General features: G+C 40.6%; 1 protein-coding gene and 1 long non-coding RNA gene across 2 annotated transcripts in view; one reads left to right on the top strand and one right to left on the bottom strand.

Annotated features, from left to right (window-relative positions):
* LOC140905004 (uncharacterized) overlaps positions 1–8,119 on the bottom strand; it is a 29,501-nt gene extending 21,382 nt beyond the window's left edge. The window contains exons 1-3 of the long non-coding RNA XR_012156707.2: positions 7,962–8,119; positions 4,895–5,039; positions 4,135–4,178 (exon numbers count right to left, since the gene is read on the bottom strand). This is a non-coding gene — a long non-coding RNA (uncharacterized LOC140905004). The remainder of the gene's footprint in view (positions 1–4,134; positions 4,179–4,894; positions 5,040–7,961) is intronic.
* Positions 1–22,736, top strand: part of CFAP54 (cilia and flagella associated protein 54) — a 207,591-nt gene extending 184,855 nt beyond the window's left edge. Inside the window, exons 65-69 of the mRNA XM_073327473.1 lie at positions 6,482–6,667; positions 7,285–7,391; positions 8,221–8,389; positions 10,119–10,196; positions 19,516–22,736. Coding sequence (XP_073183574.1) covers positions 6,482–6,667; positions 7,285–7,391; positions 8,221–8,389; positions 10,119–10,196; positions 19,516–19,635 — 660 coding nt within the window. The 3' untranslated portion in view covers positions 19,636–22,736. The remainder of the gene's footprint in view (positions 1–6,481; positions 6,668–7,284; positions 7,392–8,220; positions 8,390–10,118; positions 10,197–19,515) is intronic.
* The last annotated feature ends 1,833 nt before the right edge of the window (positions 22,737–24,569 follow it).

Below are 24,569 nucleotides of genomic sequence, written 5' to 3'. Positions count from 1 at the left end.
GTTGCATCCGAGAGTGCTGAAGGAATTGGCGGCTGTGATTGCAGAGCCATTGGCCATTATCTTTGAAAACTCGTGGCGAACCGGGGAAGTCCCGGATGACTGGAAAAAGGCTAATGTAGTGCCAATCTTTAAAAAAGGGAAGAAGGAGGATCCTGGGAACTACAGGCCAGTCAGCCTCACCTCAGTCCCTGGAAAAATCATGGAGTAGGTCCTCAAAGAATCAATCCTGAAGCACTTGAATGAGAGGAAAGTGATCAGGAACAGCCAGCATGGATTCACCAAGGGAAGGTCATGCCTGACTAATCTAATCTCCTTTTATGATGAGATTACTGGTTCTGTGGATGAAGGGAAAGCAGTGGATGTATTGTTTCTTGACTTTAGCAAAGCTTTTGACACGGTCTCCCACAGTATTCTTGTCAGCAAGTTAAGGAAGTATGGGCTGGATGAATGCACTATAAGGTGGGTAGAAAGCTGGCTAGATTGTCGGGCTCAACGGGTAGTGATCAATGGCTCCATGTCTAGTTGGCAGCCGGTATCAAGTGGAGTGCCCCAAGGGTCGGTCCTGAGGCCAGTTTTGTTCAATATCTTCATAAATGATCTGGAGGATGGTGTGGATTGCACTTTCAGCAAATTTGTGGATGATACTAAACTGGGAGGAGTGGTAGATACTCTGGAGGGGAGGGATAGGATACAGAAGGACCTAGACAAATTGGAGGATTGGGCCAAAAGAAATCTGATGAGGTTCAATAAGGATAAGTGCAGGGTCCTGCACTTAGGACGGAAGAACCCAATGCACAGCTACAGACTAGGGACCGAATGGCTAGGCAGCAGTTCTGCGGAAAAGGACCTAGGGGTGACAGTGGACGAGAAGCTGGATATGAGTCAGCAGTGTGCCCTTGTTGCCAAGAAGGCCAATGGCATTTTGGGATGTATAAGTAGGGGCATAGCGAGCAGATCGAGGGACGTGATCGTTCCCCTCTATTCGACATTGGTGAGGCCTCATCTGGAGTACTGTGTCCAGTTTTGGGCCCCACACTACAAGAAGGATGTGGATAAATTGGAGAGTCCAGCGAAGGGCAACAAAAATGATTAGGGGTCTGGAACACATGAGTTATGAGGAGAGGCTGAGGGAGCTGGGATTGTTTAGCCTGCAGAAGAGAAGAATGAGGGGGGATTTGATAGCTGCTTTCAACTACCTGAAAGGGGGTTCCAAAGAGGATGGTTCTAGACTGTTCTCAATGGTAGCAGATGACAGAACGAGGAGTAATGGTCTCAAGTTGCAGTGGGGGAGGTTTAGATTGGATATTAGGAAAAACTTTTTCACTAAGAGGGTGGTGAAACACTGGAATGCGTTACCTAGGGAGGTGGTAGAATCTCCTTCCTTAGAGGTTTTTAAGGTCAGGCTTGACAAAGCCCTGGCTGGGATGATTTAACTGGGAATTGGTCCTGCTTCGAGCAGGGGGTTGGACTAGATGACCTTCTGGGGTCCCTTCCAACCCTGATATTCTATGATTCTATGATTCTATGATTATTTAAGTTAAGGGCCAATGTTAGCACATGAACAAATGGATATAAACTGCCCATTAACATGTTTAGGCTTGGAATTAGACAAAGAATTCTAACCAACATGGGAGTGAAGCTCAGGAACAGCCTTCCAAGGAGACTATTAGGGGCACAAAGTCTAACTTGTTTCAAGACTGAGCTAGATATGTTTATGGAGGAGATGGTATGATGAGGTTGCCTCTAATGGCATATGGCCCATCTACGACTGCTATCAGCAATATATCCATGTTGGCCGGAGATTGGACACTAGATGTGCAGGGCTCTGAGTTACTACAGAGCATTCTTTTCCAGAAAAAAGGGTCTCAGCTGCTGGGTCTTGTCCACATGCTTAGGGTCTAGCTGATTGACATATTTGGGATTGAGAAAAAAATTTCCCCCAGGTCAGATTGGCAGAGATCCTGGGGGGTTTTCATCTTGCTCTGCAGCATGGGGCATTGGTCACTTGCTGGTTTGAACTAGAATAAATGGTGAATTCTCTGTAACTTTAAATCAAGATTTGAGTACTTCAGTAGCTCAGCCAGAGGTTATGGGGTCTATTTCAGGAGTGGGTGGGTGAAGTTCTGTGGCCTGTGATGTGCAGGAGGTCAGACTAGATAATCACGGTGGTTCCTTCTGGCCTTAAAATCTATGAGCCTCCTCTCATAAGATAATTCCTCCATGCCCCCAGTCATAGAATCATAGAATATCAGAGTTGGAAGGGTCCTCTGGAGGTCATATAGTCCAATCCCCTGCCCAGAGCAGGACCAATCCCCAACTAAATCATCCCAGCCAGGGCTTTGTCAAGCCTGATCTTAAAAAACTTCTAAGGAAGGGGATTCCACCACCTCCTTAGGTAACGCATACCAGTGTTTCACCACCCTCCTAGTGAAAAAGTTTTTCCTAATATCCAACCTAAATCTCCCCCACTGCAACTTGAGACCATTACTCCTTGTCCTGCCATCTGCTAAAACCATCCTAGTATCCTAGTATCTCTTCTCTGCACCTGACCAGAATTGTACACTGTATTCACAGTGAGATCTATGAGATCTAACCAGTACCTTGTCCAGTGGCATTAAGACTTCTCTCTCTCTTCTGGAAATGCCTCATCTGATGCATCCAAGGATTGCACTAGTATTTTTCAGAGGCTTATAACACTGTTGACTTATAGTCATCCTGTGATGGATCAACATATCTAGGTCTCTCTCCATCTCTGTCACTTCCAAACGATAAACCCCAGCTTGTAGCAGAAATTCTTATTATTAGACTCTAAGTCCATGACTTTGCACTTTGTAATATTGAATTTCATCCCATTCAGGTCTTTAAGGTCATCAGGATTTTTCCATATAATATTCTGATCATCGTCTGCATTGATGATGCCTCTCAACTTAGTACCATCAGCAAATTTAGTACACTCTTATATTTGTGCCAAGGTCAGTAATAAAAAATATTGAATAAAATTGGTCCCAAGACTGATCTTGAGGAACTTCATTAGTAATCTCCCTTCAGTTCAATAGTTCACCTTTCAGCAGAACCTGTTGCCTTTTCCACTTTAGCCAGTTCCTTATCCACCTTACAATTCTTGTACTAATCCCCATCTTCTCCAATTTAGCTAGTAATTTCCCATGTAGTAGTATATCAAATGTTTTACTTCAGTCCAAGTGTATTAGATCTACTGCATTTCCCTTATGTAATAAATCAGTTATTTTCTCAAAGAAGGAAATCAGGTTAGTTTGGCATAATTTACCTTTGGCAAACCCATGTTGCATTACATCCCCATTACCATTAACCTCCATGAATTTAATTATTCTTTCCTTCACAATTTGCTCTAAAACCTTGTGTACTACTGAGGTCAGACTAACAGGTCTGAAATTGCCCAGATCACTTTTCCCCCCTTCTTAAATATAGGTACACTGTTAGCTATTTCCATATGGTATTACCCACAAATATATAGATTTATTAAATATCCTTGCTACTGGACTAACAATTTCATTTGCCAATTCTTTCAGTATCTGGAATGGAAATGATACAGAACCCCACCCCACGCCCCCATTTGAGCACATTAAGCTCTTTAAATTTTCCTTCCAACTCACATGTGGTAATTTCCATTTCTATGTACTCATTTTCATCAGCTGTGCTTCCATGTTATCATCTTTATTGAAAACCAAGGCATTGCATTCATTTAGATTTTGGCCTTTTCCTAGATTATCCGTAATCCCCTTCCTATCCACACTGCATAGAGTTCCAACTTCATCTTTCCTTATTTTCTTTGTATTTATATAACTAAAAAACCTCTTGTTATTTACTTTCCATAACATGGGCTAATTCAGCTTGACTTTTAGGTACTGTCATTTTATTCCTACATTTTTTAACCTCCAAAATGTAGCTTTCTTTGCTGATCAATCCCTTCTTCCATTCACTGTAGGTCTTCTGCTTACTCTAATAACTTCTTTGATGTGGTTATTTGTCAAGCTGGGTCTGGAGCCTTTCCCTACAAGTTTTTCCCCTTGTTTGAGATGCAAATTGGAGATTGTTTTTATATAGTTGATTAAAGGAAATTCCAAGCTTCAAACCTAAATAAAGCTATATACTCACATTATATCATTCACAGCAAGCTTCAACAGTTGGAAGTGTAGGGTCTGCAATAACAATGCCATATATATTGATTTTAGTCTCTGAAGGTTCAATGTAAAGTTAAACATTATTTTCTTCCCATCCCACTCTTCACCTGAACAGGAATAACAATTACCATTACAACATTAAAATAACAGGTTATTCTTTATGGTTAATCTTACTCTCCATTCTTCAGTGTTTTCATATAAGCCTGCAAAAATGTGTTCTCTTACCCATCTGATTTAAACTGCTTTTATGAAAGTAGCTCTTTAGAATTGGTGAATTTTCTGTAATGTAAAACAGCATAGCATTACCCAGTTCCCAGCAATGAAGAGCTAACTGTGCCACTGAATAAACTGTAACTATATGATATGTGACATCTATAACAGCCATCATATATCAAAAATTATTTCACTCAGTCTGCTCTTCTTTTGATATAATTAGTGTTACACTGTCCTAGAATAATCAGCTCCAGAGATCACTGTTATGTTTGTGACAGGTGCAAGCAGCATAATCATGAGTTAGTTTCACTGTTGTAGACAGCTAACAAGCATAAAATTGTTTGATTTTTTTGTTATCTGCTCAAAGCTTCATTGATTTTTATAATAACATTTTAGAAACTTTCATCATTCAGCAGGTTGTATGCATTATTTTAAAAAATTGTTCCTGTAATTTGATAGGTACCCCACCCCACGCCCCCATTTGAGCACATTAAGCTCTTTAAATTTTCCTTCCAACTCACATGTGGTAATTTCCAGGTAAACCTCAGTGGCTTTTCACTACAAATAGGTAGATGACTTATTGAAAGTATCATTGTTATATTCAGGATCTCCTCATTTATGCATGTCTGTATAACTTTTTTTCATCCATTGAAGCTTTTTTCTGCTCTGTTGAACAAAGAATCCAAACAAATTACATTAAAATTTCAAAAAATGCTCTAATAAAATGTACTTTTTAAAAATTTTTCATGCTTACATTTTATGTCACTCTGTAAGACAATAGTTTGTTTACAGGATTTTGAGAAAGTTGAGTTGATAAATACCAATGTCTGTAGTCCAGCAACCCTCCAGTTTGACAGGAGGAGCTGTGTCATCGTTCTTCTGAAAGATTCAATGTGATGTAAACCACAACAAATGATGTTGTACAGTTAAAAACAAAATATGCCACATAGCCCTGTGTGGTACATTAGAAATATATACTGTAAAAAGAAATTTCTATAAATCCTTAATTAAACTGTACAACATAGACTAGATATTGCAAAATCATAGAGATATCAAAAACGAAATCTTTTTATACAGATACACATTAACATGGAGATGCAACAAACTTACAACAACATTCTAAAATGGGCCTGGGAACAGGGATTTAATCAGGCATTGAGGGCTCAAAAGTATCTTAAAGGTAGAGCCTTGTTTTGTGGATGGTGAAGAGTTCATGGCCACAGCCAGAGCACCAAGAGACACTGAGGAACCATGTATAGTGTGGGGTACCCCCAGGAACAGAGTCTGCTTTACTTTGCCAGGAGACCATTGTGGGTATGTCATGGGTGCTTATTGTCTCAGAGTTTTTTATCCTTTGGATCTGTGTGGCCAAGGACCCATTGACCATATACGAACATTTTTTGTGGCCAAATGGTGAAGTCACTACTGTAGTTGTTAACATATATGGAAGTGAGTTGAGTATCTCAGCACTGGATTTCCACATGATCAGCATGTCAAATAATTTTTAGAAAGGATGAACCATCTGGAGCTTAGAAGTACAGATTTTGATTAACTACTTCACTTTTAAAAACTCTTCAGTTTACTCATTATAAAAAATGTTTCACCATGTGAACTCTTAAAAAGCTCAACTGAGAAAAATGGGTGTGGCTTCTTTTAAAGCTGCATATTTACTTGAATAACTATATAAAAGGTATCAGAGGGGTAGCCAGGTTAGTCTGGATCTGTAAAAGCAGCAAAGAGTCCTGTGGCACCTTATAGACTAACAGACGTATTGGAGCATGAGCTTTCCTGGGTGAATACCCACTTCGTCAGATGCAGTATAAATAAAAGTAGTATATTTATACAGCAGTAGATGTTATAATGGGACTAAAAAGACAGTGTAGATTGTCTAAAGCAGTGGTTTTCAATCTTTTTTCATTTGCGGACCCTTAAAAAATTTTGAATTATGGTGTGGACCCTTTTGCAAATCTTAAACATAGTCTGTCAACCCCCAGGGGTCCACGTACTCCAGGTGGAAAACCACTGGTCTAAAACTAACTGCTAGCCAAGCTTATTTTATATTGGAAAAAAATTATAAATCATTATTTTGGTTTACATTTGTTTTTCAGGTGTCTCCAGAAATTCCTGGAGCCCCACATAAGAAGTCCACAGTGAGAATAGCTTCCCCTGTTTCTTTTAGCACAGACACAGACATTCAGCTAGACAACAAGGCAACGATTGCTCCAAACAAGGAACTTTGCATCCAGTGGTACATTCCATCTCTGGAGAAAAGAACGAAAGATATGGAGACTATGGTATAATTACAAAATGAAAAAAGAGTTGGATTGGAGATTTTTATTAAAAATAACAAAGTGCATTTAAGTGCAGTACCTGAAACTTGTATAAATCCTATATACATACAGTGCATGATGCCACACACCTGAAATTGCCTGTGTATGGACCAAAAATCTTCATCTATTGCTAAGAAATAAATTTTCAACCACAAAAGCAAATTAATTCAGTAGGACTAAAGTTGACCTAACTCATCTTGTTGGTATTACTCCATAGACTGGGTGATTGTGCTTGCTATATGGACCATAATAGTTTGATATAATAAAATGACTGACACACACCAGGGCAGGGAAGAAGCTTCAATAGTAACATGTCCCCTAACCCACATTCGGTAGAAGCCCTGTGTTCAGTCTGCATGGGGTGAAGACTCTCTGGGTTTTGAAATGTGTGGTTTAATGGGGTCAGGAAGTCAGGGTGCATTCGGGGTGGTCATGCCATGTGGCATAATCTTTCAAACCCACAGAAATTACTTACTTACTTAGTGGTAGCACCTACAATAGTCTGGATGCTGTACAAATAGCTATGTAGAAAGAAACAACTCCTTCCACCAAAGAGTTGACAATCTAAGGTTTCTTTACAGGTTTTGCTGTTTTATGCTTACAATATAAAGTATGTCAAGATTGTCAGCATCAAGACTTTCAATTCAGTCAATGTGTTTTCTGGTCACTTGTGGATTCCTCTGACTAGGTAATTAATCACAGACCTTGTTATATTACTACATGCTATATTATGTGTGTAATGTCTACTGTATGCATAATTTGTGTCTTGATCAAATGATGACTGCTCAGAAATATAACTTAGTATTTGAAGGCTATAAATACTAAGGACAGAGATCAGTTGTATAGGGTGCTACAAGGGGGAATAGCTAGGAGCAATGCGATAAAATTAGGTAAAATAAATTTTAGGCTGAATATCAGTAAACTTTGAGATATATCAGACTGTGGATAGAGTCCCAAGGAAAGTAATAGAAGCAGTATTGTTTGAGCTATGCAGAACTGAACTGGAGGAAGCACTGGAGAACATTGTGAAGGGAATAGTCTTGTAGGTAAGAGGTATCCCTGCCCGGCAAAGTTCAGAATTTTGTTATACAACTATAGTAGTAATTTATGTATTATTTCAAATTCAACTCAGATCATCAAATTGTTAAACTTACCTGGTGTGTTCTGGCATACAAAACACATAACATAGCAACAAAGGCAACAGAATGGCAATGGCATAAAGGAGAAAATATTATTTTTGAAATATGTTTCCTCTCACCATTTTTGTTGTGGTTCTTTTAAATCACAAAATGCCTAATACTGCATTTCTTCACATTTCATATTTCCATTGTCTTCAGTGAAAGCTTGGTTTTTGCAAAACTGCAGGATCAGGCTTGAAATGAAAGAAACCATCGTAGCAAAACTATGTGAGAAACAACTCACGTCAATTTGTTTATGTATGGCAATAAAAGTAACATCAAAGCATTGCGAAATGTATAACTGCATTTTGTAACAGATACAACATTATTCTTTTTTAGAATTATTTCCTTACGTGAGAAATTGTCTAATGTGAAACAGCACATTGAAATTTTGGTGCAGTCATCTACAAGTTTTCCTTTACAAGTACAAAGTGAAAGACAGAAACAAGTGCCTTCAAAAAAGTCCAAAATTAATCTCGCAAAGGTGCAACTTGATGAAAAAACAGAAGTAAGTGAGGACAAATTATGCCCAGGATTCTAAATACATCTGATAGTCCGATGTCTTACATGTTTGTTTTTGAGGAAATGGGAAAGTTGGAAGAAAAGACAAAAACTGAGACCTCCCTCAACTACTTCAAGGAAGGTTGAAACATTTTAACCCACATCACCTAATCTTTAACTTTGTAACTTTTTTCCTTTCTTGTCAGGTGTGCCTGACATAAAATATGCTCAGCTTCCTTGAAAATAAAGGCCACATTCTCAGATGTCTAAATATGGCTGTAAGCACCTAACTTTTTTTAGTGATCCATATTTGAAAATGTTGGCCATGGTATTATACTAATATGCAGATGAACACGAAAGCTCTTTTGACAAAATAGCTTATACATCTTCAGTGCAGAATGGCCAGTGATTGGATTCTAAGAAGAGAAACTTCCAATAACTGAGTAGGACTAAAACTGGCAAGGAATTTCTTTTCATTTTCTCTATACCACCATGCTCTCTCTTTTTATTAGCAAGGCTGAATATGTCTCTGTGACAGAAATAAATAAATACAAAAGAGGCAATTTCAGGATTTCCATGTGGTCTCTTTGAGATAATGTCAATGGAATAGAATATCGCTACAGCATAACTGCTGCTTGATAAATGCTGAGGAAAAGAAGACGTTTATTTTCAAAGTGGGAGACATTTATCATGTGACACTGTTCTCTTTATATCTATTATATGAAATGATTAATGATGTAGATGCTGTCATTTTTCTTGATGGGTGCTGTGAAGCAGTGACAATTGCTCACTGTGCTATTATTGAAAAGCTGTATTCTGACTGGCTTGGAGAACAAATGATGTTTCAGCCAATCAGAGAATACAGTGTTTTTCGGAGGTAGACAGAGCTGTCCTTTAGTGACTGTTTCTGATTAGCTGAAGGTTTTTGTTCAAACTTTCATTAGTAAATAAGTCAGTGATCTGAAAACCACAGTCTGGAATGCTAATTGGTTGTGGCATTTCTTTTGTATGTTACATGTACATAAATATCTTCTTCCTATCTGCTTAACTCTAATGTCTCCAGTAAATGTGTGGCAGAAGTACACTTATTGGGGGCTTATTCCCAGAGCTGTGCTGTCCATAGGACGGACCGGGGCAACCGCCCGGGCCCCATGCTTTGGGGGGCCCCGTGCTTCGGGACACAGGGTCCAGGGTGGCTTGAGGGGCTAGCAGGGGGCCTGGCACTAGCAGCAACGAGCAACTCTGCCCCAGGCTGCCCCACTCTGCTCCGCCTCACCAGCTCCTGGTGTCGCTTGGGGGAGGAGGTGGAAGCTGGAAAGAGGCAGGGCAGGGGCTTGGGGAAAGGGGTGGAATGGGGGCGGTGAGGGGGCTGGGGGGAGGTGTTGTCCCAGGCCCCACATTCCCCTAGAGACGGCCCTGCTCATTCCTCAAGTCAATTGGTGTTTTGCCTGAGTAAGGACTGCAGGATTATGCCCTTGAGTTGCTATAGAAAAGACCAGCATGAATTTACTGTGGCTACTATAAGTCTGGTACTTTATACATTTAAGGATGTCTGAGCATCACTTCTCTGCAGTATTAAAAAATGGAACATAAACATTCCCACACTTTGAATTCTGTCAAAACAACAAATAACCCCATAATTGTGAGGCAATGAAAAAGAATGTTTAAAAATCCTCTCTAATAGTTCATAGCATAAAACGTAAAATACAGCATTGATTTTTCCTATTTTGTTATAGGAAATGCTTAAGCAATGTTTGTCTGAAGTAAAAGCTTTGCTGTGTATTGTTCCAGATCTGGCCTCTCCATTAACTGAGGTATGATATTCTGATTTTTAAAAAACCCTCTTTTTCTTCAAGGCTAAAATTTTTTGGTCAAACTAAAATAGAGATGATATCAATTAGTCTTTCTTTCTTTCTTACATTATTGGTTTTTAATAGAGATTTGTACAATCAAAATAGCATTGATGTACACAATTGTTACCTGCTCAATTTAGGGCACCCTGCCTATACCCTACCCACAGCTCAAGGCATGACCCAATCAATTTAGGCACCCCCACCCTTTTCCTTCCTAGGGTTCAGGGTGTAAGGTACATATCTTTACCCACAGGGCTCAGGAAGAAACCTAATCAATTTAAGTACCCACCCCTTTTCCCCGTGAAAGAGCTTTAAACAGCTGTGCTCTAAACACCTATTTATTAGCAACACTCACAGAATACATATACCAAGCAAATCTCTTATGCTCACCACTCCCAATATACAGACAAATTTCACCCAATGGCCAGGGAGGATCCACTAATCTAGGGGTTCCCAGCGATGCCTCTGCACGTCATGGTCATATAGAGGAGTCAGAGTTCTGGCAGCTTGATGTTGAACTGCAGCCCAGAAATGGTTCCCAAAGAGCATTTTTTTCATTTACATTATATAGGTAAAACTAGCTACCTCCATTAAATTTACTAAACCTATCACATTATTCCCCACTCCTAAATAACAAAAATTTAACCAATTACATACTGGCACCTACCTGTCCTCCTTCCTGCCCAAGTTTTTACATTTACAATTTAGACATGAAAGATAAACTTAGTTGTGACCTTCTCTATTTATGCAGATGGTCAGTATTGAAATGCTGGTCAGAGCTTATCTTAATATTTTTTTTTTCCAATTTTAGTGGTGAACTCCCTGAGTTTCACCCAAGGCTGGTTTAATATGGGACCGGGGTGGGGGGGCATATTTGATCAGGTCTCAGGCCTCCACAATAGCATGATTATAAACTTTATATCTTCGTTGTTTGGCTACAAACACTTCCTTCTACATACAACAGAAAACTAAAAATACTCACAGTAGATTTGTCTAATTTTTCCCTTCTCCACCTTTGCCAAGAGCTATATCCTTTGCATAAGCTCCACCAGATTCCCAGCACTTTTTAATATAAAGACTACATGTATCCTTACATCTAGCTTTGGACCCTCCAGTCATTTGGGCTTTCCTTTTGTCCTTTTTGGCTCTTACCATCAACTTTTTGGGGAGGTGGATTGGTACATTTTTTGTCCATGACAGTATACTCAAGTTGTTACCCCACTTGTGATCAGCATTCAGTTTCTCTTGGAGGCATCCAAAGAGTGATTGTGACCTCACTACCAGTTTCCAAGTCCCCAGCAAGACTGTCTTAAATAAAAACAAGATGGGTGAGGTAATATCTTTTATTGGACCAGCCTCTATAAGTGAGAGAAAAACTTTTGAGCTTATACAAAGCTCTTCTTTAGATCTGGGAAATGTACTCAGAAGATACTTCTATACTGCAATTAGACACCCACAGCTGGCCCATGCCAGCTGACTCGGGCTAAAGGGCTGTTTAACTGCAGTGTACACATTCAGGCTTGGGTTGCAGCCCAAACTCTGGGACCCTCCCCCATTACAGGTATATATCCTGGACTTTCTCCTTGGAGTATATTCTGTGGTATCTGAGTACCTGGCTGTAGATAACAGATTTCTTGGTGTGTTTGGGGTGTTTACTGGATCTGTGAAGGTAGGTGTAGTGATCTGTGGGTTTCTTGTATGCAGTTGTCTGTAGGGTTCCATTGCTGAAGCTGATCGTGGAGTCCAGGATGTTGACCAGACTCTGTCAGAACAACTGATACAAAACCTGTAGACATAGCTCCACTGCTACGATGATTGACACTCCCCATAACACACCTTTCAAAATCCAGGGATTCTACACATGCCTATCACAACATGTGGTGTACCTCATTCAGTGCACTAAATACCCCAATAACAACTATGTGGGTGAAACTAGACAATCACTATGCTCCCAAATGAACTCTCACAGAAAAATGATGAAAGACGAAAATACCAAAAAGAAAAGGAGTACTTGTGGCACCTTAGAGACTAACCAATTTATTTGAGCATGAGCTTTCGTGAGCTCATGCTCAAATAAATTTGTTAGTCTCTAAGGTGCCACAAGTACTCCTTTTCTTTTTGCGAATACAGACTAACACGGCTGTTACTCTGAAACCTGACGAAAATACCAAATCGTCTATGGGGGAACACTTTTCACAAAGCAATCATTCTATATCTGACCTCTCGGTCTTCATCTTAAAGGAAACCTGCGCAACACTTTCAAAAGATGAGCCTGGGAGCTTAAATTGATAACTTTGCTGGACACTAAAAATCATGGACCGAACAGAGACATTGGATTTATGGCTTATTACAACAATCTGTAACCCACTAACCCCTGACCCCCAGCTTTCTGTTTCCCCAATGACTGGAGAGGTGTTGACAGGCCACGTGACCGGGAATGGACCCTTGAAACTACTTATGCTATACAATCTTTTTCACCTTGTATTTTGTTGTGACACCCAGAGTACGTTTCCCAGACCTGAAGAAGAGCTTTGTGTAGCTTGAAAGCTCGTCTCTCTCACCAACAGAAGTTGATCCAATAAAATATATTGCCTCACCCACTTCGAATCTCTAATATTCTGGGACCAACATGGCTACACCAACACTGCATTAAATAAAAACAGATACAGCATACCATGTTAAAAAGTCTGTTGGTCAGTCAGACTCAGCATGACAATTTAACCACCGGCCCTCTAGGGATTTCCTGCCTCTCTTCATTTTTTTCAGGTTATTTGTAAACCTTGGTGTTCTGTGAGGAGAAGCTGGCCTGGGGCAACTATTGTGATAGTAGATGCCAAAACATTAGTATAAAGTCTCATAAAACTGTTGATAGACTGATGAGGACAATTTTTTTCCTCAAGTCTACCTGATGGAAGCTTAATAGTTCTTCTTTGAGTGATATACATATGGGTGCTCCACTTGTAGGCGTGGCAGCACCCCCTGTGCTTGGGATCGGAGATCTTCATCAGCAGTGCCTGTCGGACCACACATGCACACCTCCCCCGTCTCGCAGGATGTATATGTAGTGCTGTGCTGTCCAACTGCCCCCAGTTCCTTCTCTGCTGCCTTTGGTCTGGGATGGAATCCGCAACAGAGCCTGCTTATCCTGTTCCCTCAGTAGATAGTGTGTTACTTGTTAGTTGTAGTGTAGTTAGTATTTTCTTCTTTTCCTTCTCTTTTCTTCTATCTAAATTCTTTTTAAAAAAAATTGTTGTAACTTTACTTTTACAGTTATTTCATAGTTTAGGTTTTCGTTTCTCCGCTTCCCATCCTTCCCACCCAGGAAGCTTTTTTCTCCCTCACAATTATGCCCAGATCACCCAGGTTTAAGAGGTGTGTTTCTTGCGTGGTCGCCTTCCCAGTACCAGACGGCCACCTGCAGTGTATTCACTGTCTGGGAGAGGGACACGTCCCACAAAAGTGTTCCCACTGCCTTGGCCTGATAGCCAAAGCCAGTAAAGACCAGGAAATTCAGTTAAAATTTCTCCTCATGGAGAAATCACTACAATCGGCATCGGACCCAAGCCCAGACTTTCCTCCTGTGAGGCCTTTGCGCTCTGCCAGATCATCTGCCAATCCTCATTCCCTGCGTCCCTGGGAGAGAAAGTCTTCGCTTTCTTGCTTGGATTGAAAGAAATGGGCTCCCTCCTCACACTTTGAGGCACAGCCTGCCAGAACACCATCCACTGAGAAGTCAGTTGCTTCAGTATCATCTGACAGGGGACATAGCTCCAGGGCCCATCCAAGTACTTCTCCTACCAAAATGAAAAAACTGTCTTGCAGTTCTGAAGACCGAGACAGGCCATAGAAAGTGTCCACACTGGCAAAGTCATCAGCACCGGCCAAGCCTCTTGCTCCATCTACTGACTCTTCAGGGGAGCACATCCCTCCTTTAGCAGAGTCACACATCTGCACCGATGATGCTTTTTCCCCCTCCACAAGACTTCAGATATCCTAAAAACTTGCTGGTATCTGACATTCCTGAGTTCCCTCTCCTTAGACGTGACCTCCACCCACTTCCACCTTCCTCTCCAGACTCACGATGCTCCCTTCCTTTCTCCCCCAAGGATGGCACCTCCCTTCTCCAGTGATGAGGAGGAAGAAGAGGAGAAGGAGGAGGGCTCCATTGCACCCTCATCTGCCAGACAAGTTCCACCTACTCATCCTCACTACGCACAATCTACATCTGGTCCACAACCTTGGTACGGACCACCATGGATGAAACCACATGTTCCATTCCCTTACACTGGCCATATTGGGACCTTTGGGTCAGGTACTGGGCACAATCTGGGAAACCTCTGATGGAGCAAAACCAGAGACCTACACCTCTCCCTTCTTCATTGGTCTCTCGCCTTCTGGAGGCTGAGCCTCCGCCAGTACTGCCTGAGGAAGAACAGGAGGAGGAACAGAAGGAGGAAGCTACACCAACATTACATTACTCTTCCTCTTCCCCAGATGAGGTATCGTGCCCCCACGTCCTATGACTGATGACAACTTCAAACATTTTTAAGAGTTATTCCACAGGATTTCAGACTCTCTTCAGATTCCTTTTGGAGGAAGTCAGCAACAAGCAGCATAAGCTGCTTGATAGTCTGCACACACCCTCTTCTTCCAAGATCTCACTACCAATAAATGAGGCTCTTCTCAACACCACGGAAGTGCTCTGGCAGCATCCATCAGCCCTCTGACTTTCAAACGTGCCAACAAAAAATACTATATTCCATCAAAAAATGCAGAATTTCTATTCTCGCAGCCCACCCCTAATTCTCTGGTAGTCAGTGTGGTGCAAGAGAAAGAGACCGTCAATACCAATCCCAGTCTAGCCATCCAGACAGAGATTGGAAATGCTTAGACTTATTTGGATGCAAGGCGTATTCATCAGCCATGCTTCAATTCTGAATTTTGTACTATGAGCTCTGATGGCTAAATACAGTGACTGTAGAACCTCAGAGTTATGAACACCTCAGAAATGGAGGTTGTTCATAACTCTGACATGTTCGTAACTCTGAACAAAATATTATGGTTGTTCTTTCAAAAGTTTACAACTGAACACTGACTTAATACAGCTTTGAAACTTGACTATGCAGAAGAAAAATGCTGCTTTCCCTTTGTTTTTTTAGTAGTTTACATTTAACACAGTACTGTACTGTATTTGCCTTTTTTTTTTTTTTTTGGTCTCTGCTGCTGCCTGACTGTGTACTTCCAGTTCCAGATGAGGTGTGTGGTTGACTGGTCAGTTCATAACTCCAGTATTCATAAATCTGAAATTCTACAGTACTTTTTTTTTTCTCTCCTGCTGGTAATAGCTCACCTTACCTGATCACTCTCATTAGTGTGTATGGTAACACCCATTGTTTCATGTTCTCTGTGTATATAAATCTCCCCACTGTATTTTCCACTACATGCATCGGATGAAGTGAGCTGTAGCTCACGAAAGCTTATGCTCAAATAAATTTTGTTAGTCTCTAAGGTGCCACAGGTACTCATTTTCTTTTTGCGGATACAGACTAACACGACTGCTACTCTGAATACTGTACTTAAATTATTCCAAGTTGGAGGAACTCTGTTGTGACCTTCCGGAGGCCAAGAAAGAGCAATTTCAGACCCTAATATCTGAGAGATGCTTCCTAGCACATACAAACCTAAAAGCCGCATTAGACTTTGCAGATACTACTGCCGCTCCATTGCAACTGGTGTGGTCATAAGGCATTCTTCATGGCTCCACCTCTCGGGCTTTCCTAAGGATGTACAAACCTCTGTGGAAAACTTACCTTTGAGGGTGAAAAAGTATTCTCGGTGCACCTAGTTGATTCCCTGCACTCACTTAAAGACTCCCAAACTACTCTCCAGTCCTTCAGCATCTACATGCCAGTGCCGAAAAGATGCCCGTGGAAGTATCATTCCCCCCCGGTGATCACGACCACTGCAGTATATTCCTCAGTGGCACTTTTATGACATCCGGCACTGAAAACAAAGGCCTCCGTCCAAACTTAGACAGCATTCTGCAGTGGGCTACATCTCGCACATACCCACCTTCTTTGACATCCCACCAGTCTGGCTACCAACTAGCTCTGTTTTTCCTATCATGGAGATGAATCACCTTGGACAAGTGGGTTCTAAAGATAGTCAAGGAAGGATACTTCATCCCCTTCCTATCCTGCACTGCCACCCCCTCATCCTGATCCCTCTTCAGGGACCCCTTGCACAAACTCCACAATAGACACTCCCCTACTGCAATTAGAGTACATTGCACATGTTCACTATCCACCTCGATAGCTTTTCTCAATAATGTCCCCATTGCTGACATTTGCAAAGCTGCTAAATGGGCATCAACCGACACTTTTGCCCATCACTATGCTATTATGCATGATGCAGACACTCTCTTAGGACATGCTGTCTTATCATCATCAGTAAATGTTGCTCTGAAACCCCAGCCTTCCAATTAGGGGCACTGCTTTCTTGTCACCTATAAGTGGAACACCCATAGTGACATCACTCTAAGAAGAAGAGAAGGTTACTCACCCTGTGCAGTAACTGAGGTTCTTTGAAATGTGTGTCCCTGTGGGTGCTCCACTACCTATCTATCCTGCCCTCTGCTTCAGAGCCGAAAACACAAAGTTCTGCGGCAGAGAAGGAACTGGGAACGGTCAGACTGCACAGCACTATATAGAGGTCCCGCTCACAGAGCAAGAGTGGGGAGGTGCACATGTGCAGTCCAATGAGCACTGCTGATGAAGATCTCCAATCCCAGGTGCAGGGGATGCTGCCGCACCTACAAGTGGAGAACCCACAGTTACTGCACAGGGTAAGTAACCTTCTCTTCAATCAGCATCAAAGCTCTCCAGAATGAGGCACTATTATTCAACTTTCTTGACTACATTAAGGTGGCCCTAAAGTGTTGCAGTGGCTGCAGCTGGGTGTTCAAGTAAGAATCCCTAGAGTACGCTTCAAAGTCCATCCTAACCAGTGACCCCTCCACTAATCCCCAAATACCTTTACCCTACAGCTGCCCACAGCATAATGATTAATACACAAGGCATCCCCCTCATTCATCCTTTATAAATAATTAAACCGTGGATCTCTCACCTCCACTCCCCCTTCTCAATCACATTATCTCCTCCTCCTCATTACTAAATACAGTACTCCCTGGTACTCACAGAGCAGTCCTGCCTATAGGAGTGAGATTGTCCAAAGGGCTGACTCTTATGGATCCTGGCCCAACTAATAATGGGGAAAAGGTCCATGGTATCTGGCAGTTCTGCAGTCCTACCCTGGCTGATCAACATTCACCAACACAAATGATGAGCTCCTCAAAACCCTTTTGTATATATCACCTTCCCCCTTCCCACCAACCCAGATATCCCCTTTGAGAAATAAATCATCTTCTTCCCAAAGGACCCTATCCCTCTACATTACCCAGTTTGTTGCCCATATCTAAATGCAATTCCTTTCTGCAGAAATCAGACTTCCAACAATCCCTCCCAAACATCTTTCCTGGAAGGAGAAACTGGGCCAGGTGAATAGGAAGAGAAGCCATTCTAACTTCCTTACAATCCTGGTGGGCTGTATCAGTGGGGCCTGTTTTAAAATGTTGAATAGAGGCTTCAGGCCAAATCCTCTCACGTAAAACTTCCATGGGAGATTTTGTTAAAGAAGGATTTAGAACCTAATCCTGCAAAGGGATGAGTATTTTCAAACCTCACTGAAACCAATGGAAGTTAAGGATGCTCAGCACCTTCCTCCTTAAAGTATATTTCAGAGCAATATTTCCAACACTTTCAGTACATTTTATAAAACATCTTTGGTTAGACTATGCACATAACAAATGACCCTTTGTTGGAGTCAGGGGAAGCTCAGGGAGAGATTGTGCATCAGGAGGTATAATCCCTCACCCACGTTTTCCAGCCTGCAGGAGGAGTACACACACAACATCTTTAGGATGATGTAGCATGCTCCCCTTTTGGTGAAAACCGAGCCCCACCCCTACCTGTCCCCTGAAGCCAGGATGCATAGCTAAAACACTCCTTGCCTTACTTTGAGCACAGGGACTGCAGTTGTTCTTTCCCTTGTATGGGGTATGTAATCAGAAGAGCTTCTTGTGCACCCTTGCCTCACAGCAGAGCCAGGGAGAACCTAGTCTCTGAAAGAAACCTTTTACAGTTGTTTTTTTACCTCCTTTTTGTCTTTTCCTGAGCTAATTGAATGAAGTCAATTTCCAATTTTGCGTAGTCTTTTAAAATTCTCTTTCTTGTCCTGTCACACTTAGCAGCCCATTGTATTTTCCTGTCTTTTTTTTTCTTTTGTTGAAGTATCTGCCTGTACATTTGCTTCATCATTGAATTTACTTCTTAATTAGAACAAAAGGCCATTTTTATTGACTCATTCATTTTAGAGTATATTAGTGTTCAGGTTTTGAGAACAGAAGATGGATCATCTGTTTAAAAATAATATAGTCAGTACAGTCAGGTGCCCCAGTGAAATTTTAAAGAATAATGCTAGGGAAAGTCCATTTTAAATTTCAAAAGTGATTTCTAAATATAATCCCTTTTGGCTGAATGCAGTTAAACAATAGCTTTAAAACTGATCTAGTTCATATAGACTAGGTGGTCTCACATTAATTGGTGGCAGGACTAGGGGGACTGGCATCACCTTCTTACAAGATCCACAGAGATTAACTTGGAACTGTAATATAACCTGGGGCACTCTCTTCTCCATTAGAGCAGTGGTGGGCAATCTGCAGCCCACAGGTTGCCCACCACTGCTTTACAGCCCTCTCATTGTGTGTGGGTGGGGGGGGGGGGTTGGAGGGGGATTGAGGATAATTGTAGCCAGTGGGATTCCCTGGCATCATGGCTCCATTGGAGCTACACTACTGAATGGTGGGCAGAAGGAACCAAAGTTCAAGAGCTGGCACAAAGACGTGAATGGGGCAGATGGTCCTGGTGTTCTGGCATCCAGTGGATATGCCAAAGTCCCCAAGTTTGAGGGGTACAGAGTGATCAAAGAGAAACTCTGTGAAGGGATCTTGCTGAGGTTTCCTCCCCCTTAACCTGTGTCCATGGGGTTTCATGTAAGAAGAGGTCATTTTGGCCTCAAACCTATTTATGTGCCGCAAATATTTGCAATTTATTCTTCTATTGTGGTTGGGAAACCTGTTTGACTATTTAAGAGGTCTCAGTTTATTCCTACTGTAATATTAAAAAGCTATTTACTTAAGAAATACTGTTTTTATTTTTGCCAGGTCCCATTTGACGTTACTTTGCAGTCAATAAAGAATTTGGAGAAAATGTTTGATCCTGCTAATGGATGTGCAATAGCAGGAGGAAGCCTTTTCAACTGGATTGTATCTCTGCTCCCTTGAATTTTCTTTCTGTGGTAACTTAATCAAACACTGAATTTCATAGTTTATAAGGTCAAATTGTGTTCCTACTTAAGCCAATGGGAATTTTGCCATTGACTTTAAAGGGACCAAGATCTGGCCCCTAATGATTTGCATAGTTTTTAGTTACATTTTGGAAAATGTCATCTTATTTTTTTTTTTAAAAAAAATAAAAGGTAACTTTCCTTCTTCCATCTTAATCTTAAATGAAATTATGTCTTTTTCAGGAATTAATGTTTTTATATGAACTTCTTTCAGTAAAAAGATTTAGAATGTAAGCCATTCAGTCCTAAATAAGTGAGTCTGTATTTTGCTGGGGTTTCTCCTTTTCAAAAAGCTCATGTTGATTAAAAAATGTGAATAGGCCAAAAAGACTGCCCTTGAGATACTGCAGGCCTTGTAGCCTCCTAACATTCAAACATAAACTATGGATTTTTCCATAAAGCATGTGCTATATGCTAAACTTTACCATACCAGCACACTTTTAACTGCTTTTGCACTTAGTCAAGGGTGCGTCTATTGATGAGCTTCATTGAGAAACCACTGCACTGGACTCCTTCTTTCACAATTTCACTGCTTTTAAATTACAATTTCAGATTCCTCTGTCTTTGTTAAAGGAAGAAAAACTCTTACATACTGCTGACAGTGAAACTGATTTGTTGGAAAGAGGTGTATTTAGATGTCTTCATATAATTCTGAAGAGAGAATCTGTAAACAGGCAAATTTAAAAGCTACATAAGTGTAGTACAAAGGCATTGTATCTTTCATACAATATTCTAAAATGCTTAACAAAATAACATTGAAAATATATATAAATGCTAAGTGTTGTTATTGTTTGAAAATTCAGACAAACATTAACTAAAGTATCATAAAAACATTCCTCTAAGGAAGTAAGTGTTGTTATCCCAACTTTACAGATGGAGAAATAGACACAGAAAAATGAAGTTGCTTGACCAAGACCACATAGTAAGTCACTGTGAGATCCAAGATTAGAATTTGGGAGTTTCTGGTCCCTAGCCATTGCTCAAGCTATGACACCATTTTGCCTCAAAACCATTGCTAACTATCGTAATTCAGGCAACAAGCAATACAAATAACAGAAAGAATCAGGGGAATGTGTGGGGGAATAAGCTGAGTTGTAGCTGGTGATTAGAGTTTGAGACTGGGAGTCAGAAATACTGGGTTCTATTCTGCCTCCTGTGTGTGACTATAACCACTTAACGGTGAAATCCTGACCCCATTAAATGGCAAAACTCTCACTGACTTCACTGTATCTCTGTGCCTCAGTTAACCAAATGATAAAATAGATATAATGATACTTAAAGGTGATCTGTAAAGGGAAAAAGAGGGTTGTGGTCCTTTTTGCTTTATTATATATAAAGGATGATTGAAAGTATTTTAGTTATGTGTTGCTTTTATTATAAGAGATGTGCGGGGGGGGAGTGTTTATTTTTACATTATTCAGATGTTGTCTATGTTGTTTTTCCTATAACACTATGGATAAGAGGAGTTCTACTGGGATTATCACATCAGAGGAACCAAGAAAGTGAAACTTGAGTAACTAATTAGGGAATGTATTTTTAGTAAGATTGTTTAAAACTCTCTTATAACTTATATTTAACTCAAACGCCTAACATAGTTGGGAAAAAAGATTCACAACTACTACCCCTTCAATTAAAGGCTGAGAATGCTCCATCTTACACTTCCACCGTCCTCCAGGAAGACCCCCAACTCTTACAGGGAAGATAAAAATTTACATTCCTCATATTTCTTTTATAAAAGAAGTAGAAAAACAGCATATTTTAGACTTCATAAAAACCAAAAAAGGGCACATACCTCATTTTTTCTTTTTTCTTTATTCTTTTTGAAGGTCACCTTGAAGTATATCAGAGGGTTTTCATGAGGCTTAATTAATAGTTGTAAAGCACTTTGAGAGTATCAGATGAAAAGTGCTATATAAGTAAAAAGTTTTTTATTACAGAGGAGATAACTCTTCAGTGCTGTCAATCTGGACCCTGCCACCACTATTACATTTATTTTTAAAAGAGAAATAAAAGTTCAGTAGAATTCTTTTCACATTCATATTTAAATATTTTATGCTTTTAAAGTTATTTTTGTTGAAATAAGAATTTTGCCCTACTGTCTCTCCTTAGCATTTCAGTAGAATGGTAATGCTGAAATTTTGATATCACTGTATCCAGAGCAGCAGGTTTTACTTTCATAAACACAGGATTAAGAATTCATTGCAGGTTTCAGAAGATAGCATTGGAGACAACATTTTTCTTTAGCATGTAATTCAATTCTTTAGTTAACAATCTGCTTGTAAGGAAGAAAGCTCGTATTTAAACACATTTTCAACAATTTCATAGAGTAAAACATAAAATTAATTGCAAAGTAAATTGCTTCTTGTTTTCTGTAGCATAGGAATTTGGGTGGGATTTTCATCCCCTACCATTGAATGAAGACTAGGGTTTGCAGTCTGTTAGACTCAGATAAGTCTCTGTTTGCACCATTACTCAAATCTCCACAATATGCTCTCCCTCAGTCCTCCCCAAAATATTATGGGTGCAGGGGACCATGTCTTGTTTGATTCCAGAGTTTGAAGACTAACGGATGGAACAGGCATCCCCCAGGCCTTTTGTAGTGAGGGTCCAATCCATGCAAAGGATCATCCCTTTCCTGCAGTGCAGGCGTGGAATTAGTTACTTCTATGACAGCTCTGAAAAACCTGCATGTCTCAAGTTGGACACCCAGACATAGAGACTCCAACAATTAATGGACAGTGGCCAAATTTGGGCCAAAATATTTCTGTGTCTCAATTCCCCTTCTGTAAAATGGGGTTAATAATAATATCTCACAGGGGTTCTGTGAAGATAAATTCATTACTATTGTGAGAGGCAATAGTGAGGAAATAACATACTCCATATTCAGTGCAGCGCTTGGATGGCATGCAGTAAATTGGGGAAGGGTCCAGACCCTGAATGATGAGGACAGATAGAAACATTAAACAGCTGCTTCATTCAATGACTCAGACGTCCTGAGGAAAAAATAACCTGTGATTATGTAATTAAAGATTGGGTCAGCACACACCAGGCGGACAAAGTAAGCTTTATTTTCACAATTCTGAAATTTTGAACACTTGACTTTGCAACCTTAATGTCTTTTTACCATAGTTTTCTTGTATGTAATGCATGTGTACATTAATAATGAAGGCCTGCATGGGATCTGCCAGACCTCCACAGATACTTAGCTTCTTGTAAGTACTTTCAGGTTTCATTTAATAAATTTTGTAAAGTGAAAATTGGTTGTTTCACGCAGTTTTCTTCAAGTGTATGTGATTATTGTGTGAAAGTTGTGTGGAGTCCCTTCTGACTCCAACTCTAGTTACTTTTCATCTGCTTAGCACTAGGAACGTATCCTCTTTCTTGGAGAAATTATCATCTTGTGGGACTGTCCATAGATTAGCCTCACTGTACCTCAGTTCCCCCATCTTTAATAGGGATAAAAGTACTTCCCCAACTCAGAGGGGTGTTATGAGACAATCCATTAACATCACAAAATGTTTTCAAATCCTTGAATGGAAGATGCTCTGGAATGCAAATTATTATATCAAGAGACAGTATTAAAGAGAGAATATTTGTTGCCTAATCCTTTTTTCAGTCAAATAAGAAAATAAATATTTTTCTTAAGTAGAATAATGATGGGGCTAGGATTAATTTGCAGAATTACAAGATAATAAACCAAATGAATTAGGATAGCAAAGAGCTCCATTTATGTTTGCCAGATATGCTCTTTAAATTAAGCATAGGTTGCTCTGTAAAACAAAAGTAAGATAAAGAAAGCAAGTGAAAGAGTCCAGAGGCAAGTACTGAAATCTAATATTTACCAAAGCAATTTTAATTTTCAGCCTTCAAACTCCAAAGATAATTCATTCATATCACTGGTCAGCCTGAATTAAGATTCCACTTACAGGCAAATAGAAATTTATTATGTGTATGCAACAAAATACAGCAAAAATCTCAATGGGAGACACTGGAAAGAAATGGAATGTCCTGGTTATGATTTCATCAGAACAATAAGGGCCAGATTCCTTAGTCCAACTGAACTGTCCACAATATAAGTGTAGGGGGGTGGGGGGTTGAAAGATGCTCAAGGGTGACTTTAGAATCATAGAATATCAGGGTTGGAAGGGACCCCAGAAGGTCATCTAGTCCAACCCCCTGCTCGAAGCAGGACCAATTCCCAGTTAAATCATCCCAGCCAGGGCTTTGTCAAGCCTGACCTTAAAAACCTCTAAGGAAGGAGATTCTACCACCTCCCTAGGTAACGCATTCCAGTGTTTCACCACCCTCTTAGTGAAAAAGTTTTTCCTAATATCCAATCTAAACCTCCCCCACTGCAACTTGAGACCATTACTCCTCGTTCTGTCATCTGCTACCATTGAGAACAGTCTAGAGCCATCCTCTTTGGAACCCCCTTTCAGGTAGTTGAAAGCAGCTATCAAATCCCCCCTCATTCTTCTCTTCTGCAGGCTAAATAATCCCAGCTCCCTCAGCCTCTCCTCATAACTCATGTGTTCCAGACCCCTAATCATTTTTGTTGCCCTTCGCTGGACTCTCTCCAATTTATCCACATCCTTCTTGAAGTGTGGGGCCCAAAACTGGACACAGTACTCCAGATGAGGCCTCACCAATGTCGAATAGAGGGGAACGATCACGTCCCTCGATCTGCTCGCTATGCCCCTACTTATACATCCCAAAATGCCATTGGCCTTCTTGGCAACAAGGGCACACTGCTGGCTCATATCCAGCTTCTTGTCCACTGTCACCCCTAGGTCCTTTTCCGCAGAACTGCTGCCTAGCCATTCGGTCCCTAGTCTGTAGCTGTGCATTGGGTTCTTCCGTCCTAAGTGCAGG

The sequence above is a fragment of the Lepidochelys kempii genome, chromosome 1, assembly GCF_965140285.1.
Source record: "Lepidochelys kempii isolate rLepKem1 chromosome 1, rLepKem1.hap1, whole genome shotgun sequence".
In the NCBI taxonomy this organism is placed as follows: domain Eukaryota; kingdom Metazoa; phylum Chordata; order Testudines; family Cheloniidae; genus Lepidochelys; species Lepidochelys kempii.
Note: the sequence above shows the minus strand (reverse complement) of the source record. Positions and strands in the feature narration are given on the sequence as shown.